Here is a 21,548-nt window from a genome sequence, read left to right as displayed (position 1 = left end):
GTGGAAAGAGGGGTTTGGCAAGTGTTTGGTGTAAGAAATGTGATCATGAATCTCAATGTCCATTCTTGGTAATTTTACCTGCATACGTTTCAGCCTCTGTTTGTGTCTATATGATGGTATATCTGTAGTAGAATATATTCTTACCTGTTTTATTGGACATTTCATCCTCAGAACACGGGACACAGTCATAGCAGCAGACGTGATATCCTCCATTAGGAGCCTTTCTTAATCCTGGAGAACATCGATCATTACAGCGAGACTTCGGCTTCTGTTATATAGGAAACAAAAAACCATAAATATCATTAAGTCTTACTCTATTACATTATCGATACTGACTGTTCCCATTGGTTCTATCTGAAACTTATGCAGGTAAAATTACCAAGAATGGACATTGAGATTCTCACAGAGTGAATGTGAGATGTCACAGCGGGGATTCTGGTAAATAAATATTTCCATAAAAACATAAAAAAATATATAAAGTCATGAGATAAAAACAAAATCCATCCTCACTGAATCCTATAGGTCTAAATATCAGGACATAATGCAAATAAAAACTTCTGGTTCTTAGAAGGTCCTAAAATTGGGTAAATCCAAATTCAGATGAAGAAAAAGACAAGAGAAATTACAGCTCGTCATTATTCCAAGATGGCGCCGCATGAGTGGCAGCCTCGATACAGAGCTCCAAGCTGAGAGCAACCTTTATCTTTCCTTTTCACTCTTTTGTCTGTATCTTCAAGAATCCTCTACTCAAGCAACCTAGCACTATGAATTAGCAGCTATAAATCGAATGGAAGACCATGTGGAGTATTTTTTTCCCTTTGTTTTTATTGTTAAAGCATGGACAAGATTGAAGACCTGGAATTTCCTGTGTGCACATGTGCCTGTTACCATCCCCCCACGAGCTAAGGACAGCATGGCCACCATGAGACAGAGAAAGCTGGAGGAGAAACCTGCATGGAAGTGTGGACTTCTTCTTTCAAAGAGATGATTTTTGGTGTCTATTGCTGATGTGTGAAGATGCTACAGCTGACTGGTATTTCTTTCTTTTACTGTGGACACGTGGGACTCTGTTACAGCCTGGGAACCTACCATCACCCACCTACCCATGTGTTTATGGAAGCTTGGCAAAAGAGCAGCACCCTGTCTACCTGGATGGCTTCAGACCTCTTTGGGCAGTAGAACACAATGGAAAGAAGAAAGGAGGAGGAGGAGGGCTTGTGATGAAGGAAATTTGGGGCATTTTTTGTGATTAATGGACAATAGCGCTGATGCAAGATACCGAACTATCAGCTGTGAGCAGGAGATCTCACCACCTACCAAAGGAACTGCCACATGTTATCATGATTAGAGATGAGCGAACACTAAAATGTTCGAGGTTCGAAATTCGATTCGAACAGCTGCTCAATGTTCGTGTATTCGAACGGGTTTCGAACCCCATTATAGTCTATGGGGAACAGATACTCGTTAAGGGGGAAACCCAAATCCGTGTCTGGAGGGTCACCAAGTCCACTATGACACCCCAGGAAATGATGCCAACACCTCTGGAATGACACTGGGACAGCAGGGGAAGCATGTCTGGGGGCATCTAACACACCAAAGACCCTCTATTACCCCAACATCACAGCCTAACAACTACACACTTTACACACTCAATACCACATCTCTGACAGTAGGAAAACACCTTGAAACATGTGTATTTGGCACTTGCAGTGAGGAGAGCTTGTCACCAGCAGTGAATTTGGCCCTTGTAGTAAGTTGAGGTTGGCACCAACATTTGTTTTGAAAATCAGGGTGGATTGAGCCTCTAACCAGCAGAGTTTGGGCAAATTCATGGTGGAGGGAGCCTCTAAAAACCCCAGTTTGGACCAATTCATGGTGGAGGGAGCCTCTAAAAACCCCAGTTTGGACCAATTCATGGTGGAGGGAGCCTCTAAACAGCCCAGTTTGGGCAAATTCATGGTGGAGGGAGTCTCTAAAAAACCCAGTTTGGACCAATTCATGGTGGAGGGAGCCTCTAAAACCCCAGTTTGGACCAATTCATGATGGAGGGAGCCTCTAAACAGCCCAGTTTGGACCAATTCATGGTGGAGGGAGCCTCTAACCAGCCCAGTTTGGACCAATTCATGATGGAGGGAGCCTCTAAACAGCCCAGTTTGGGCAAATTCATGGTGGAGGGAGCCTCTAACCAGCCCAGTTTGGGCAAATTCATGGTGGAGGGAGCCTCTAACCAGCCCAGTTTGGGCAAATTCATGGTGGAGGGAGCCTCTAACCAGCCCAGTTTGGACCAATTCATGGTGGAGGGAGCCTCTAACCAGCCCAGTTTGGGCAAATTCATGGTGGAGGGAGCCTCTAACCAGCCCAGTTTGGGCAAATTCATGGTGGAGGGAGCCTCTAAACAGCCCAGTTTGGACCAATTCATTATGGAGGGAGCCTCTAAACAGCCCAGTTTGGGCAAATTCATGGTGGAGGGAGCCTCTAACCAGCCCAGTTTGGACCAATTAATGGTGGAGGGAGCCTCTAACCAGCCCAGTTTGGGCAAATTCATAGTGGAGGGAGTCTCTAAAAAACCCAGTTTGGACCAATTCATGGTGGAGGGAGCCTCTAAAACCCCAGTTTGGACCAATTCATGATGGAGGGAGCCTCTAAACAGCCCAGTTTGGGCAAATTCATGGTGGAGGGAGCCTCTAACCAGCCCAGTTTGGGCAAATTCATGGTGGAGGGAGTCTCTAAAAAACCCAGTTTGGACCAATGCATGGTGGAGGGAGCCTCTAAAACCCCAGTTTGGACCAATTCATGATGGAGGGAGCCTCTAAACAGCCCAGTTTGGGCAAATTCATGGTGGAGGGAGCCTCTAACCAGCCCAGTTTGGGCAAATTCATGGTGGAGGGAGCCTCTAACCAGCCCAGTTTGGGCAAATTCATGGTGGAGGGAGCCTCTAACCAGCCCAGTTTGGACCAATTCATGGTGGAGGGAGCCTCTAACCAGCCCAGTTTGGGCAAATTCATGGTGGAGGGAGCCTCTAACCAGCCCAGTTTGGGCAAATTCATGGTGGAGGGAGCCTCTAAACAGCCCAGTTTGGACCAATTCATTATGGAGGGAGCCTCTAAACAGCCCAGTTTGGGCAAATTCATGGTGGAGGGAGCCTCTAACCAGCCCAGTTTGGACCAATTAATGGTGGAGGGAGCCTCTAACCAGCCCAGTTTGGGCAAATTCATAGTGGAGGGAGTCTCTAAAAAACCCAGTTTGGACCAATTCATGGTGGAGGGAGCCTCTAAAACCCCAGTTTGGACCAATTCATGATGGAGGGAGCCTCTAAACAGCCCAGTTTGGGCAAATTCATGGTGGAGGGAGCCTCTAACCAGCCCAGTTTGGGCAAATTCATGGTGGAGGGAGTCTCTAAAAAACCCAGTTTGGACCAATGCATGGTGGAGGGAGCCTCTAAAACCCCAGTTTGGACCAATTCATGATGGAGGGAGCCTCTAAACAGCCCAGTTTGGGCAAATTCATGGTGGAGGGAGCCTCTAACCAGCCCAGTTTGGGCAAATTCATGGTGGAGGGAGCCTCTAACCAGCCCAGTTTGGGCCAATTCATGGTGGAGGGAGCCTCTAACCAGCCCAGTTTGGGCAAATTCATGGTGGAGGGAGCCTCTAACCAGCCCAGTTTGGACCAATTCATGGTGGAGGGAGCCTCTAACCAGCCCAGTTTGGACCAATTCATGGTGGAGGGAGCCTCTAACCAGCCCAGTTTGGGCAAATTCATGGTGGAGGGAGCCTCTAAAAACCCCAGTTTGGACCAATTCATGGTGGAGGGAGCCTCTAAACAGCCCAGTTTGGACCAATTCATGGTGGAGGGAGCCTCTAACCAGCCCAGTTTGGACCAATTCATGGTGGAGGGAGCCTCTAAAACCCCAGTTTGGACCAATTCATGACGGAGGGAGCCTCTAAACAGCCCAGTTTGGGCAAATTCATGGTGGAGGGAGCCTCTAACCAGCCCAGTTTGGGCAATTTCATGGTGGAGGGAGCCTCTAACCAGCCCAGTTTGGGCCAATTCATGGTGGAGGGAGCCTCTAACCAGCCCAGTTTGGGCAAATACATGGTGGAGGGAGCCTCTAACCAGCCCAGTTTGGACCAATTAATGGTGGAGGGAGCCTCTAACCAGCCCAGTTTGGGCAAATTCATGGTGGAGGGAGCCTCTAAAAACCCCAGTTTGGACCAATTCATGGTGGAGGGAGCCTCTAAACAGCCCAGTTTGAACCAATTCATGGTGGAGGGAGCCTCTAACCAGCCCAGTTTGGACCAATTCATGATGGAGGGAGCCTCTAAACAGCCCAGTTTGGGCAAATTCATGGTGGAGGGAGCCTCTAACCAGCCCAGTTTGGGCAAATTCATGGTGGAGGGAGTCTCTAAAAAACCCAGTTTGGACCAATGCATGGTGGAGGGAGCCTCTAAACAGCCCAGTTTGGGCAAATTCATGGTGGAGGGAGCCTCTAACCAGCCCAGTTTGGGCAAATTCATGGTGGAGGGAGCCTCTAACCAGCCCAGTTTGGGCCAATTCATGGTGGAGGGAGCCTCTAACCAGCCCAGTTTGGACCAATTCATGGTGGAGGGAGCCTCTAACCAGCCCAGTTTGGACCAATTCATGGTGGAGGGAGCCTCTAACCAGCCCAGTTTGGGCAAATTCATGGTGGAGGGAGCCTCTAAAAACCCCAGTTTGGACCAATTCATGGTGGAGGGAGCCTCTAAACAGCCCAGTTTGGACCAATTCATGGTGGAGGGAGCCTCTAACCAGCCCAGTTTGGACCAATTCATGATGGAGGGAGCCTCTAAACAGCCCAGTTTGGGCAAATTCATGGTGGAGGGAGCCTCTAACCAGCCCAGTTTGGGCAAATTCATGGTGGAGGTAGCCTCTAAAAACCCCAGTTTGGACCAATTCATGGTGGAGGGAGCCTCTAAACAGCCCAGTTTGGGCAAATTCATGGTGGAGGGACCCTCTAAAAAACCCAGTTTGGACCAATTCATGGTGGAGGGGGCCTCTAAACAGCCCAGTTTGGACCAATTCATGGTGGAGGGAGCCTCTAACCAGCAGAGTTGTGGGAAAGCAGGGTGGAGGGAGCCTCTAACCAGCAGAATTGGTGGAAATCAGGGTGGAGGGAGCCTCTAACCAGCAGAGTTGTGGGAAAGCAGGGTGGAGGGAGCCTCTAACCAGCAGAGTTGTGGGAAAGCAGGGTGGAGGGAGCCTCTAACCAGCAGAGTTGGTGGAAATCAGGGTGGAGGGAGCCTCTAACCAGCAGAGTTGTGGGAAAGCAGGGTGGAGGGAGCCTCTAACCAGCAGAATTGGTGGAAATCAGGGTGGAGGGAGTCTCTAACCAGCAGAGTTGTGGGAAAGCAGGGTGGAGGGAGCCTCTAACCAGCAGAGTTGTGGGAAAGCAGGGTGGAGGGAGCCTCTAACCAGCAGAGTTGGTGGAAATCAGGGTGGAGGGAGCCTCTAACCAGCAGAGTTGTGGGAAAGCAGGGTGGAGGGAGCCTCTAACCAGCAGAGTTGTGGGAAATCAGGGTGGAGGGAGCCTAGTATTAGCAGAATTGTGCAACGCTTATGGTGGATGAGTATGAGGATGCGGAGGAATTGGAGAGGTTGAGCACAGACATGGAGTTTCATGTTGGGGTGCTTTACACAGGTGGGCACAAAAATGAAGGCTCTATCCAGTGGTGGTTCATTTTTATCAAAGTGAGCCAGTCGGCACTCTCAGCTGACAGACGGGCGCGCTTGTCAGTGATGATGCCACCGGCTGCACTGAACACCCTCTCAGATAGGACGCTGGCGGCAGGACAGGACAGCACCTCCAAGGCATATAGGGCAAGTTCAAGCCACAGGTCCAACTTCGACACCCAATACGTGTAGGGCGCAGAGGGGTCGGAGAGGACAGGGCTGTGGTCGGAAAGGTATTCCCGCAACATGCGCCTATACTTCTCACGCCTGGTGACACTAGGACCCTCCGTGGCGGCACTTTGGCGAGGGGGTGCCATCAAGGTGTCACAGACCTTAGACAGTGTGCCCCTCGTTTGTGTGGACCGGTGAGAACTTGGTCGCCTACTGGAGGAACTGCCCTCCCTGCCGCCAACGTCACATGCTGGAAACATCTCCATCATATTCTGCACCAATTGCCTGTGGCAAGCATTGATGCGATTGGCCCTCCCCTCTACCGGAATAAAAGACGAGATGTTGTTTATATACGGGGGGTCAAGGACAGCAAAGATCCAGTACTGGTTGTCCTCCATGATTTTGACAATACGCTTGTCGGTTGTAAAGCACCCCAACATGAACTCAGCCATGTCTGCCATAGTGTTAGTTGGCATGACTCCTCTGACCCCACCGGAAAGTTCAATCTCCATTTCCTCCTCATCCTCCATGTCTACCCATCCCCGCTGCAACAATGGGACGATTCGAAGTTGCCCGGAAGCCTCCTGTATCACCATCACATCATCGGACAACTCTTCTTCCTCCTCCTCCTCCTCCTCCATTAAACGCGATGAAGCGGACAGATGTGTGGACCTACTCTCCAGCTGTGACGGATCGGATACTATCCCTGACTCCTCTGTGTGATCTGAGTTATCCCTGATGTCAATCAGGGATTCTCTCAGAACACAGAAGAGCGGGATTGTAAGGCTCACCATCGCATCCTCAGAGCTCACCCTCCTTGTGGACTCCTCAAACACCCGTAGGATGTCACAAAGGTCTCTCATCCATGGCCACTCATGGATGAGAAACTGAGGCAGCTGACTTTGTGGCACCCTAGGGTTTTGTAGCTGGTATTCCATCAAAGGTCTCTGCTGCTCAACCACTCTATTCAACATCTGAAACGTTGAGTTCCAGCGTGTGGGGACGTCGCACAAAAGCCGGTGTTGTGGCACATGCAGGCGTTGCTGGAGAGATTTTAAGCTAGCAGCGGCTACTGTCGACTTGCGAAAGTGGGCGCACATGCGCCGCACTTTCACCAGTAGCTCTGGAACATTGGGGTAGCTCTTTAGGAAACGTTGCACCACTAGGTTGAAGACGTGGGCCAGGCATGGAACATGTTGTAGTCCGGCAAGCTCCAGAGTTGCTACCAGGTTCCGGCCATTATCACAAACGACCATGCCTGGGCCCAGGTGCAGCGGCTCAAACCATATTGCCGTCTCATCGAGGAGGGCATCCCTCACCTCGGAGGCAGTGTGCTGTCTGTCCCCCAAGCTGATCAGCTTCAGCACGGCCTGCTGACGTCTACCAATGCCAGTGCTGCAACGTTTCCAACTCGTAGCTGGGGTCAATCTAACAGCGGAGGAGGAGGCGGTGGCGGAGGAGGAGGCGGTGGAGGAGGAGGAGGAGGGGGGTGTTCTTCTCGTGTCCCTGCCAGGAATGTTAGGCGGGGAGACGAGGTACACCGGGCCAGTTTGGGAAGCAGTCCCAGCCTCAACTACATTCACTCAGTGTGCCGTCAGTGAAATGTAGCGTCCCTGTCCGCATGCACTTGTCCACGCGTTGGTGGTCAAGTGGACCTTTGTGCAAAGCGCGGAACTAAGGGCCCGCCTGATGTTGAGTGACACGTGCTGGTGCAAGGCGGGGACGGCACACCGGGAGAAGTAGTGACGGCTAGGGACGGCATAGCGAGGTGCCGCAGTTGCCATCAGGTCCAGGAAGGTGGGAGTTTCAACAAGCCGGAACGCCAACATCTCCTGGGCCAGCAGTTTAGCGATGTTGGCGTTCAAGGCTTGCGCGTGTGGGTGGTTAGCAGTGTATTTCTGCCGCCGCTCCAATGTCTGAGAGATGGTGGGTTGTTGTAAAGAAGCGCCTGATGGTGCCTTTGATGGTGCAGGAGAAGGAGATAAGACAGGAACAGGGGAGGATGAGGAAGAAGTCAACAAAGTGGCAGAGGCAGATGAAGTGGTGTCCTGTCTCGTCCTCTGGAGTGCATTGCCAGCACAGTCAGCAGTGGCAGAGGCAGAGGCAGTGGCAGTGGCGTGAACGGCAGGCGGCCATTGTCCTGCCGTTGCTGCCTGCCACTGATTCCAGTGCTTGGATTCCAAATGACGGCGCATTGAAGTGGTGGACAGGTTGCTCTTCTCAGAGCCCCTAATCAATTTCGAGAGGCAAATTGTGCAGACAACACTATATCTGTCCTCGGCGCATTCCTTGAAAAAACTCCACACCTTCGAGAAACGTGCCCTCGAGGTGGGAGTTTTTCGGGGCTGGGTATGAACTGAAACATCTTGGGAGATTCCGGGTGTGGCCTGGCTTCGCCTAAGCTGCTGACCTCTGCCTCTGCCTCTAGCTACCCTTTTTGGTGCTGCACCTGCCTCAACATCCACACTACTTTCCCCGCTTGACATCCCCCCTGTCCAGGTCGGGTCAGTGTCCTCATCATCCACCACTTCCTCTTCCAACTCCTGTCTCATCTCCTCCTCCCGCACAATGCGCAGGTCAACTGGATGCCCTGACGGCAACTGTGTCACATCATCGTCGATGAGGGTGGGTTGCTGGTCATCCACCACCAAATCGAACGGAGATGGAGGAGACTCTAGTGTTTGAGCATCTGGACACAGATGCTCCTCTGTTAGGTTCGTGGAATCGTGACGTGGAGGGGCAGGTTCAGGGACAATGAAAGGAGTGGAGAACAGCTCTGGGGAGCAGGGACAGTTGGGGTTATTGTTCTGTGAAGCTTGGGAATTTTGGGAGGAAGGAGGACAAGACTGTTGGGTAATAGGAGGAGAGGAGGCAGAGTCTGACTGGCTGCTGGACAATGTGCTGTAAGCGTTCTCTGACAGCCATTGCAAGACCTGTTCCTGGTTCTCGGGCCTACTAAGGTTTGTACCCTGCAGTTTAGTTAATGTGGCAAGCAACCCTGGCACTGTGGAGTGGCGCAATGCTTGCTGCCCCACAGGAGTAGGCACGGGACGCCCTGTAGCTTCACTGCTACCTTGCTCCCCAGAACCATTCCCCCGACCTCGCCCACGGCCTCGTCCACGTCCCTTTCCGGGAGCCTTGAGCATTTTGAATTCCCAGTTAGAAACTGGCACTATATACCAGTAGCAAAAATTGTTGGTGCACGTAACCCCAATATATTCTTTGAATTACCAGTCAGAAACTGGCACTATATACCAGTAGCAAGAAATGAGGGTATTTGTAACCCCAATATATTCTTTGAATTCCCAGTCAGACAATGGCACTATATGGCAGTAGCAAGAAATGAGGGTATTTGTAACCCCAATATATTCTTTGAATTCCCAGTCAGACAATGGCTCTATATACCAGTAGCAAGAAATGAGGGTATTTGTAACCCCAATATATTCTTTGAATTCCCAGTCAGACAATGGCACTATATACCAGTAGCAAGAAATGAGGGTATTTATAACCCCAATATATTCTTTGAATTACCAGTCAGAAACTGGCACTATATACCAGTTGCAAGAAATGAGGGTATTTATAACCCCAATATATTCTTTGAATTCCCAGTCAGACAATGGCACTATATACCAGTAGCAAGAAATGAGGGTATTTATAACCCCAATATATTCTTTGAATTACCAGTCAGAAACTGGCACTATATACCAGTAGCAAGAAATGAGGGTATTTGTAACCCCAATATATTCTTTGAATTCCCAGTCAGACAATGGCACTATATGGCAGTAGCAAGAAATGAGTGTATTTGTAACCCCAATATATTCTTTGAATTCCCAGTCAGACAATGGCACTATATGGCAGTAGCAAGAAATGAGTGTATTTGTAACCCCAATATATTCTTTGAATTCCCAGTCAGACAATGGCACTATATACCAGTAGCAAGAAATGAGGTTATTTGTAACCCCAATATATTCTTTGAATTCCCAGTCAGACAATGGCACTATATGGCAGTAGCAAAAATAGTGGGTGTATATAGCCCCAATTCTATTGCTAGGGGACTTGCAGGGTATTTCTGGGGTGAAGGTGGGGGGGCACACCGTTGGAACGGGGATTTGGGGTGTATATATGGGGTATACGGGAATACACTGTCAGTGTATTCCATTCAGGATCCTGGGAATGCTGGGTTGCGGCGATTGAGCCCATCAGTGCCACGTTACACTGACAAGCTTCTCCCTGGAATTTAGCTCTTACAAGAGCTGTTGTGGTTGTCTTCTCCTTCCTATCCTAGCCTGTCCCTGCCTACCCAGAATCTAAGCCCTAGCTAGCTGGACGGAAACCTCCGTCCTCGGTGAATTGCAAGCTCAGAATGACGCGAAGCTGGGCGGCGCTGTTCTTTTAAATTAGAGGTCACATGTTTTCGGCAGCCAATGGGTTTTGCCTACTTTTTTCAACGTCACCGGTGTCGTAGTTCCTGTCCCACCTACCCTGCGCTGTTATTGGAGCAAAAAAGGCGCCAGGGAAGGTGGGAGGGGAATCGAGTAATGGCGCACTTTACCACGCGGTGTTCGATTCGATTCGAACATGCCGAACAGCCTAATATCCGATCGAACATGAGTTCGATAGAACACTGTTCGCTCATCTCTAATCATGTTAGCTGACTATGTCCCCCCACCTCTACAAAAAAAACATTTCCGCCTGTTATATCTACATGCTGTGACCCCCCTCCTCGTGTCCTCCAACCACATTCGGCCGTATTATTATTAACATCACTCTGCACAGAGAACTAAATGATCCTGCAGTGTGTCTGTGTTTCTTTCTTTTTAGTTGCTCTGATTCCTAGGATTTCTCTATCTGCCATGAGCTGTATGTGTTTCTCTCTTGTCATATACTACTGTACCATCTATGAAACTGTATCACTGAAATTTCCCCATTGTGAGACTATTAAAGGATTATCTTATCTTATCTTCATCTAACAAAACTAACCCAAAGCCTGAGCTGTATTTGGGATTTCCTTCACCCAGACAATGGGACCTTAAGAGATCTGTGCAGAGACGACTGGCCACAAACCTTAATGATCTGCAGAAATGTTGTAAATAAGAGTTGTCCAAAATTCCTCCAGAATGATGAGAAATGATAAAGTCACCCAAAAAGAAATTTCTTCACATTATTGCTGTAAAGTGTATCTACAGGGTATTGGTTTATGGAGGGGGGAGGGGGGACATTTCATTTTTCACACATTGTTTTTAGATTTGGCTTCATTTTTGGTGAAAAATAATGAACTGGTGGAATCTGTTGTGTGCTGTTATTCAGATTTACCAGATTTTAGAATCTTCTGTTACCTCTGATGTCTTATAATGTAAAACCATAAAAATCAAAGAGGGCAGACTTTGTATTTCTCAGGACTGTGCATCATTTTTATGTAGTTTGTGTAAACAATGTAGAACTATGGACAGTCATATCTCCTCTGTGCCAGGTACCGATGACTCTTTACCGAGAAGATTTCCTCCATCACACTCACTATCTCCTATTACTGATGTCTGTATTAGAAAATATCCTATTAGGCAAATAAAATAAGTATCTAATCAGAGAGACTACTACTCCTAATTAGAGATGGGTGAGTAGTATTCAATCAAATACCTCCCCTGCAAAGTTATTGGTGTAATCGGTCGAATTTCACGCGGTGAACGCAGTAAAAATTCAATACCCCTCCCACCTTCCCCGGCGCTTTTTTACACCAATAACTATGCAGGAGAGGTATTCCATCAATTACTACTTGCTCATCTCTACTCCTAATATCATGGAAAGTTGTAGGCTTTTTTTCAAGCAATGTGAAGCTTGTAATGTGCTAGTAGTTAAACATATAATTAATATGCGTACACCTCCCCAACCCTTTTTTTCGTGTTTAGTGTCATAGATATATAGTGAGAAAGTGATGGGTGTGGTTTGGGAGAACAGGTATGTTCCAGCCAGGAAGTTAAAGGGTGTCTGGTAAAAACCGACAACAGGCAGGTCAGGTGACTAATTAAAGGGGTATTTCCGTAACTCTTGTTCTGCAGCCTGCAGGGCTCTGGATTCTCTTCACTGTCTTGGAACTTACCAATCACACATAGTAAAGTCCTTTACTTATTATTCTTGTTTTATTTTTTGCACTTCTTTGGACTTTCCAGCATCATTAACCCACAACAGTGAAACTTTCTTTTCTATCGATGGACTCAAATACTTTATTCATGTCATTTTGTCTGTACTTGAATCCTACAAATTGTACAGTTCTGCGGAATATGTTAGTATTATATAAATAAAATGTATTACTATTATTATTATTATTAGCAAATCTCATTCTAATCTGCTCATAAATAACAGTAAAGTCCTCATCAATCTCATTCATTAAAGTGTAATCAGCAATACGATCAGTGGCATAACTAGGAATGGTGGGGCCCCGTGGTGAACTTTTGACATGGGGCCCCCTCCAAGAGGGGTACATGGGCGTGCAGGCTGTTTGTAAATAAGAGGGTGGCGTAGGGTGTAGGGTATGTATAAGCAAGTGGGGAAATGGGGGTGCAAGCTGTGTGCGAGCAAGAGGGTGATCTGGAGGGGGACCCCCCATTCCACCACAATCTTGCTCACCCACAGCCTTCACCCCCATTCCCCCTTCTTTCTCACACACAGCCTGCGCCCCCAGGTCACCCTCTTTGCTCACACACAGCCTACACCACCCATTCTCTCCTCTTGCTCACATAGGACAGAATGGGGGGTTCAGACTGAGTAGGAGGGGTACATAGGTGTGCAGACTGTATGTGAGAAAGGAAGGAATGGGGTTGCAGAGTTTCTCACACACAGCCTGCACACCCATGTACCCCTCTTCCTCACAGCTTATAACCCAGAACAGGTAACGGCCTATTTAAAAAAAAAAATCTGCAGCGGTAGCGGCTGTCACCGGGCCCCCTGGTATCCCGAGCCATGTGGCAGCTGCCTCCACTGCTACCCCCGTAGTTACACCCCTGGATACAATGCGGAAATGACTTGTATAGAAACTGAGTATCATGAAATCTTGTTGTCACTTACCCGGTCATTTTTCAATATTATTTCTTCCTCTCCTAAATGTAGGTTATATTTCCCCTTTGAGGTTTCTTCAATGTATGCAGGGATCTTCACAATGAAATGAAAAATGTTATCAATGTTGTACAGAACCCAGTTTTCTATGTTCCAGCGAAAGTGTACGTCGCCTTCATCATCAAAAAATATATCTCTTCCACTGGGGACTTTCAAGTGAACATACTTGATGTACTTCTGAAACTGCCAACAAAGGCAACAAAAATTTTAGGATGAAGCAACATAAAAATTTTCCCAAAACTCAATTCTGTTTCAAAAAGTGGGCATCGAGAGGTTGGAGAGGGGTAGGCGGTGTCTTCACTGCTCAACTGATTTAACTCATCAATACGTAAGGCCTGAAATATCAATTTCCAAATTGAGTGGATTTCCCTGAAATACCAGAAGTGAAGCATTTCCCCCATGCTATTTACACATATGACGTGCTACAGAGGTGTCATCTCCGCGTTCTATGTTATTCACATGCTTCCTGATCCTCCTGAGAAACTCCCTGATGGTCTTCCCCACCTATTGGAGTCCGCAGGAGGAACAGGTCGCCAAATATATCACCCCTGTCTTTTACATTTTCATTTTATGCCACTTCATTGTGTTATTGCCTTTAAACGATTTACTGGTTTTAATGGAGTTGCAAGCCCCGACATGAACCGCAAGGTTAGGTCCCCACAATTTCTATTTATTTAGAAGGGTCTGCGGGAAGTGCAGACGTTGGAGAGCTACATTAGATGTTATGTTGTTCCCTGAGGGCTCAAAACTAGCATATTCCCAGCCCTACGCCTTAGGTCATAGATCCTTCTAAATAAATGGGAAAAGGAATTCATTGAGATCTTTTTGTGACTCATGGGAATTTTCCTTGAGGAGGAAAACAAAATCCTTACTAGATTGTGCACCCATAATCCTGGAATACAGCTCGTCGAGGGCCAGAGGGCCAGGTTATAGCCAGTGATTGGCAATCAAGCAGAAGTGAGGAGTAGTAAGAAGAGTCAGAGGGCGGGCTTGCACAGTTTGATGGAGGGGAGGTTAAGAAGATGGGTTTTAGGGGACAAGGGGAGACCCCCAACACCCGTTCCAAAAGGCCCTGGACCTTCCACCAGTAAGGTTGGAGAGAAGGTCAGGTCCAGAAAATATGGAAGGTGTGTGCAGGATAGGTACCACAGCACCAGCAGCAATCCAGGACAGACCTCTTAAAGGACTGGCGTGTGGTAACAATACATCAGTCATTTATTAAATTTTTCTTTGTTGACAACACATCCAGAAGTCTTGGGTGCTCTGTTCCAAATAAGGGACCAGTCAGGACTTGAGATGGGAACGCCCAGATAGTTCTCCTAACGTGACATGTAGGAGTGCTTAGATAAGACATCCGGGGTGGGATTGAAGCCCTCATTTGTAAAAGACTCTGCAGATGTCTTAAGATGATTGGAAGATGTGTCACTGCCAGCTGACTCTTACCTGGATAGCTTGGATGTGAAGGCCATCTATTACTTCCTACCCCATGATAGGGGGCTGTGGGGGTCCTCCTCAGGTCCAGAGGGACACATTTGAGGGTGCATAATAAACTAGTTATTGACCTCCTGGATTTCACATTGAGACACAACACATTTATGTTTGCCCACTGCTTCTTCCACCAGATCAGGGGCGTGGAAATGGAGACTCCCTGTTCCCCAACCTACGCAAATTTGTACCTGGGCTGGTGGGAGAGGGAGGTGGTCTTTTCAAAAAGCATGAGACTTTGGTCATCATTAGAGATGAGTGAACAGCGTTCTATTGAGTATATGCTTGATCGGACATCACGCTGTTCACCGTGTTCGATTTGATACGAACACCGCGTGGCAAATGCACTAAAAAAATTTCTTGAAATTCTGTAATAGTCATTCATTGATGCTGCATCTGCTCCCATAAAGGGATAATTTTTGGTGGCTTTTTTTTTTTTAATAAAGTCAATTCTTTATTAGACATGAGTGAACGCCGTTCGATCAAATAGGTATTCGATTCCAATCAAATACCACGCGGCAAACGCACTAAAAATTTGTATCCCCTCCCACCTTCCCCAGCGCTTTTTTTGCACCAATAACTGTGCAGGGGAGGTGGGACAGGAACTACGACAACGGAGGCCATGAAAAAACTAGATAAAAGCCATTGTCTGCCAAGGACATGTGACCTCTGATTCTAAAGAACAGGCTGCATCAGCTCCGATTCATTTGCGGCTTGCACTTAGTTAGAGACAGACACCTGCTGAGGGCTAGATAGGTTTTAGATTCTGCTAGGCAGGAACAGCAAAGAAGAAGAAGAACAACAGCTCTTTTAAGAGCTACACTAAAGAGAGAAGCTCAATCCAGCTTTGTGTACCCACAAACGCCAAAGTGGGATAAACAGCAATTAAACCAGGCTATATCCGCTCAACCCAGCTTTCTATGGTGTGGAATAAACTAAGTGGGATACACTGAAATTGTATGCCCATATACCCTATATATGCTTAATCCAGGGTTCACCGGTGTGTATCCCCACCCCCAAAACTAAGCTTAATCCAGGTTGTAATGGTGTGTACTAGAGATGAGCGAACAGTAAAATATTCGATATTCATTATTCGTTTCGAATAGCTGCTCAATATTCGACTATTCGATCGAATATTGAACCCCATTATAGTCTATGGGAGAAAATGCTTCGCTACAGGGGAACCCACCATTCAACTCAGGAGGGTCACCAAGTCCACTATGACACCCCAGGAAATGATGCCAACACCCTGGAATGCAACTGGGACAGCAGGGGAAGCATGTCTGGGGGGATCTAACACACCAAAGTCCCTGTATTACCCCACTATCACAGCCTAACAACTACACACTGTCCACACTCAAAAAAAAAACCTCTATCAAAGTGGGAAAATACCTGGAAATCCTCTTTACTCCCCAAATGGATGGACACAAACCCCAATTTAAGCTCAACAAACATTAACAAGCACCCCTTTAAATCATGTTGCCCATGACAACCACAGATGGAATAGGCAATGGGAAATCCAACAGTACCCACCCTGAACTGTCATTGTGGATGTGTGTGTGTGTGTGTGTGTGTGTGTGTGTGTGTGATGTGGTAAGACCTTCCAAAATTCACTTTTCTAGCCCTTAACATGAGCCCTTCCAAATTAAGTTACAGGCCCTTAAGCTGAGCTACCAGCAGAGATTGAGGCCCTTCAGGTGACTTCAGCCTTCTACCTGCAGAGTTTCAGGTCCTTTAACTTAGTTCAGCCTTGTACCAGCAGAGATTTGTTGGTTCTTTGGGTGAGTGGAGCCTTTAAACAGCAGAGATTTCGTTTTTGGCCCTTGGAGTGAGTACAGTCTTTAAAATACAGTGTTTTTGGCCCCTGGAGTGAGTAGAGCCTCTCACCAGCATTGTTTTTGACCTTCAGGTGAGTTGAGCTATGCACCAGCAGTGTTTTATTTTTTGGCCCTTGGGGTGACTAAAAAAATAGATTTCAGGCCCTTGGGGGATCCATAAAAATTATTTTGCAGGCCTTTGGGCTGGAGCCCTAAAAAATTGATTTGCAGGCCCTTGGGGGATCCATGAAAAATTAATTGAATTTTTTTTAAAAAATAATGTTTTTTGACAATTACATAACAGAGAAGGGGCTGAGGTTGTAGGAGGAGGAGGAGTGAATTGGGTGCTGGCAGCCCCTCTTCAGTACCTGGACTGTGACTGGATACCCAGCTGGAAATCCACGTCCTCTCCCATGTCCCCTGCTGCTACCCTGCTGCATGACTTGCAGTTTCACTGTATGTGTAGCTCTGAAAAGAGCTGTTTTTTCCTGCCTAGTCAAAGCTAAAAGCACTGTATTGCCCTGAGACCAAGCTTTCCCTATCGCTCCAAGACGAAAATGAGACGAAGATGGCCGATACTATTCTTTTGAATCAGAGGTCACATGTTTTCGGCAGCCAATGACTTTTTCCATTTTTTTTTTTTTCAATTCCTATGTTGTCGTAGTTCCTGTCCCACCTCTCCTGCGCAGTTATTGGTGCAAAAAAAAGCACCATGGAAGGTGGGAGGGGATACAAATTTTTACTGCGTTTGCGGCCTGGTATTCGATTGGAATTGAATTCATCGAACGGCCTGATATTCGATCGAACGGTGTTCGCTCATCTCTAGTGTGTACCCCCCTCAAAAAAAAAAAAAAAAAAAAAGTAGGATACACTGAAATTGTCAGCCTATATACCCTATATACGATTAATCCAGGTTGTAACGATGTGTAGCCCCCCAAAACTAAGTGGGATACACTGAAATTGTCAGCCTATATACACTATATACGTTTAATCCAGGTTGTAACGGTGTGTTCCCCAAAAAAACGAAGTCAGATATACGTTCTAATTTGCAGGCTGTATACGCTTTATCCAGGTTGTAACAGTGTGTACCCACCAAACCATCAAAACCATACAAAAAATGCTCAAGGCTACCGGTAAGGGACGTGGACGAGGCCGGGGGCGAGGCCAGGGGCGTGAGAATGCAGCTGGTGAGCAAGGTTGCAGGGAAGCCACAGCGCATCTCCTCAGGGGCAGCAAGCATTGCGCTTCTCCATAGTCCCCGGCTTGACGGCCACATTAAGTAGGGTGCAGGGCACAAACCTAACCAGGCCCGAGCAACAGGAACATGTGTTACAATGGCTGGCGGACAATGCTTCCAGCACATTCTCCACCAGCCAGTCAGCCTCTACCTCAACACATCCTCCTACACAACATTCTGTTCCGCCTTCCTCCCAAAATGCCCAACCTTCTCAGCAGAGTAATCCCACCTTTCCCACCTCCCAGGAGCTGTTTTCCGGTCCTTTAACTGTCCCTTTCCCTGTCCCTCCATTTCCCGATTCCACGGAGCTACCAGACGAGTTTCTGTGTCCAGATGTCCAAACACTGGAGTCTCCTCCATCTCCTGCTGTTTTTGTGGCGGTTGACCAGCAATCCACCCTCAGTGACGATGACGAGACACAGTTGCCATCAGGGCAGCCTGTTGCCATGTGCGATGTGGAGGAGGAGGAGGCGAGAGAAGAATTGCATGTCCACCAGTGTCAATCACCTCCACAAATTCCATGTGTGTGCTCTGGCTCTCCAGTTCCTCCTCCTCCTCCTCCTCCACCATCACAGTTGAAAAAAAAAAAACATTTAAAATCACCCCATTAAAGCTCACCTCAAGGGCCTAATACAATCCTCAATTCATCCCAAGAGCCAAAAACTAAAACTCTGCTGCTTTAAGGCTCAATTCATACCAAGAGCATAATATTATGCTCTGAAAAGGCTCAATTTATCCCATAGGAGAATAATATTGTGCTCCTACAATCACGGGATACTCATACACATTAGGAAGAGTGTGCGCCTACATATGTGTATGAGACTTACAAGTCATTCCTGCTCCACTAGGGATTCTGGGTAAAAAATATGTTAATAGTTAATAAGCCTACTGACATGATGCAGGGTTTATTGCCAAATTAGTATTTCTATTCCAAAAGGAACAGATTCCCAGCTATGGACAGCTCTGTTTCGGTCTTTTGGACCTCATCAGCATAGCGCAGGGATATTAATTTGGCAGAGTGAGAGACTATAGACCAGGGTCAGGGGATACTCATACACATTAGGGAGAGTGTGTGCCTACATAGGCATACGCAGACTTACAAGTCATTCCTGCTCCGCTAGGGATTCTGGGTAAAAAATATGCAAATCCTTCTCCAGGATGTAATTAGGAGAACAGGCCTCTGTATGCTGCCCTCTAGGCTTATTAACTGAGTCATGCATGATGTTAAGGGGGCTGCCCCTAGAAAGGCTCAACTCACCCAAAGGGCCAAAAACACTGCTGGTTAAAGGATCAATTCACCCAAGGGCCAAAAACTAAAACTCTGCTGTTACAAGGCTCATCTCACCTCAAGGGCCAAAAACTCTACTGGTTAAAGGCTCAACTCACCTCAAGTGCCTCAATCTCTGCTGCTAGCTCAGCATACACAATGACAGTTAAGGTTGGGGGCTGTTGGTTTCCCATTGCCTATGCCATCTGTGGTTGTCACGAGCAATTCGATTTAAAGGGGTGCATGCTAATGTTTCTTTAGCTTTACATTTGTGTTTCTGTCCATACTAATGTAGAGGAAAGAAGGTTTTCAGGAATTTTTCCACTTTCATAAAGATTCTATTGAGTTTGGAAAGTGTGTAGTTGATAGGCTGTGATAGTGGCATAATTCTGGGACTTGGGCATGTTAGATGCCCCCAGACATGCTTCCCCTGCTGTCCCAGTTGCATTCCAGAGGGGCTGGCATCATTTCCTGGGGTGTCATTGTGGGTTTGGTAACGCTCCTTAGTTGCATTGCGGTTTCCCCTGAAACTAGCATTTTTTCCCCATAGACTATAATGGGATTCGGTATTCGGTCGAATAGTCAAATATTGAGGGGCTACTCGAATCAAATATTGAATTTCAAATATTTCACTACTTGCTCATCTCTACTGACAGTGTCATACACTATGTTTTAATCCAATTTAAGTTCTGAATATGTATCTAAATTGAATCAAATCTTCCAAGTTTTTGTCATCTCAAATTATAACACACAATTCAACAACATAACAATAAACCATGCTATGCCAAACTGGCACACTAAACTCATATCATAGTGTATAGTATGGACAGAGGTCAATCCCTTCCAATGTAACAGGTGTTAGGGGGCAACTGCCCCTGGATATGTTGTCGTAGTCCAAATTAATGATGTAATCACGAGTGCTCGGAGAACAGACAGACTGACACTCAAGTATCGTAATCAGAATGTTCCCAAGTTTATTACACATTACTTAGTTTTTATAGAGAAATAATGGTTGTATGCTAATTTAGGCATAACAAACTACATCATATTAGAAATATGAATTACAAGTACAAAATTGGCGTTTACAAACTATAAATATGTGTATAAGCAATACACGAGTTAACACATGGTTGTCCGTGTCATCCATTTTAGTGTGTAATTATGTTAGCACAGTCTGAAGAAATGGATGCCATGACCTTCCAGGTTTCATGCTAGTGGATGACAGACAAAACAAGAGATTAGAACTGACTTCATATCTTGTGAACGTTATGCGTCTTGTTATGGCCATCACGTATTACTATGTACAAATATGGTAACTTACATCCACCAACATGTAGCACGGAGGGGCAACGAAAAACAGGTTTTAACTAGTTATATTCTAATACGCACATAGACACAAAGATCAGCACATTTAGTCAAAACATAAGCCTCAGGGTTACTGGGGAAGCCTCTTATCTGTTACTTCTGGCTATACGCTCAGGGTTAGTGGTTACATAGCTTATTTTTCTCTATTTTTCTAAGTTACAGTTTAGGAACTGGAATTAACCCCTCACACAGGTTACAAGTTTAAGGTGTGAGCCCACACCACAGTAAACATGCACTCCATACAGTGGCGTAACTAGGAATGGGGGGGACCCATGGCAAACTTTTGACATGCCCCCCCCCCCGACCGACATGGACGCCGAAGACCTCGACCGACCTCCTCCTACGCATTTCTGCGCATTCTATTATGGCCCATAGTGGCCCCTTAACACAGTATTATCCCCCATAGTGGCCCCTGCACACAGTATTATCCCCCATAGTGGCCCCTGCACACAGTATTATGTCCCTTAGTAGCCCCTGCAAACAATATCATGCCCCATACTGACCCCTGCACACAGTATTATCCCCCATAGTGGCCCCTGCACACAGTATTATCCCCCGTAGTGGCCCCTGCACACAATATTATCCCCCATGGTGTCCCCTGTATACAGTATTATGTCCCACTGTGGACACCCATAAACAATTATTATACCCTGGGGTCTTTTCAGACCCCAGAGTATAATAATTGGAGACCCGGGGGGATAAAAACATAAAAAACTACTGTTACTTACCTGTCCCTGGCTCCTACGTGGTCTTCTCCGCTGCCTTCTCCGCTGCTGTCCATGTTTAATGACATCGGATGTCACATGACCCGGGACGCAGGCCAGGTTCATGTGAAGTCAGAGACGTCAGGAAGGAGGCCTGGCAGGATCGTGGAGAGGTAAGTAACATGTTTTTTATGTTTCTTACCTCTCCCGGTCCACCAATCATTATACTTGGGGGTCTGAAAAGACCCCCCGAGTATAATCATAGCAGCAGTAGCAGCTGTCACCCGGCCCCTAATGTCCCGCGCCCTGTGGCAGCCGCCTCCGCTGCTATAGTGGTAGTTACGCCACTGACTCCATAAGTTATTTGGATTCTCTTGGACATGGAAATATCCTACGTATGTCTGACATCTACTGCCTGTGTATACGGCAGGGCTTATAATGGAAGGAGTGCCTGTGGAGCATGGATTTGATTAGAATGGTTTATGAGCAGCAGGTTCCATATGCAATGTCACTGAGATATCAGTACATTTGAAATCCCCGAGAAGTGTCCCATTTGGGATCTATATCTTTTGCGTCATGATAATGTTACATATGTGCAATAAGATATACCTGCCCTGTAGCCACTGATATGGTCTCCAGAGTGCTTGTGTAGGATTGGCTTCTACAGTCATGGCCAAAAGTTTTGCGAA

General features: G+C 47.0%; 1 protein-coding gene across 1 annotated transcript in view; it reads right to left on the bottom strand.

Moving 5' to 3' along the window:
* Positions 1-21,548, bottom strand: part of LOC142203271 (vomeronasal type-2 receptor 26-like) — a 39,511-nt gene that overhangs the window by 3,532 nt on the left and 14,431 nt on the right. Inside the window, exons 4-5 of the mRNA XM_075274286.1 lie at positions 12,937-13,167; positions 145-268 (exon numbers count right to left, since the gene is read on the bottom strand). Coding sequence (XP_075130387.1) covers positions 145-268; positions 12,937-13,167 — 355 coding nt within the window. The remainder of the gene's footprint in view (positions 1-144; positions 269-12,936; positions 13,168-21,548) is intronic.

This window comes from Leptodactylus fuscus, chromosome 1 (genome assembly GCF_031893055.1).
Source record: "Leptodactylus fuscus isolate aLepFus1 chromosome 1, aLepFus1.hap2, whole genome shotgun sequence".
NCBI classification, from domain to species: Eukaryota; Metazoa; Chordata; class Amphibia; order Anura; family Leptodactylidae; genus Leptodactylus; species Leptodactylus fuscus.
The sequence above is the reverse complement of the archived record's forward strand: the minus strand, read 5'-3'. Positions and strand labels throughout refer to the sequence as shown.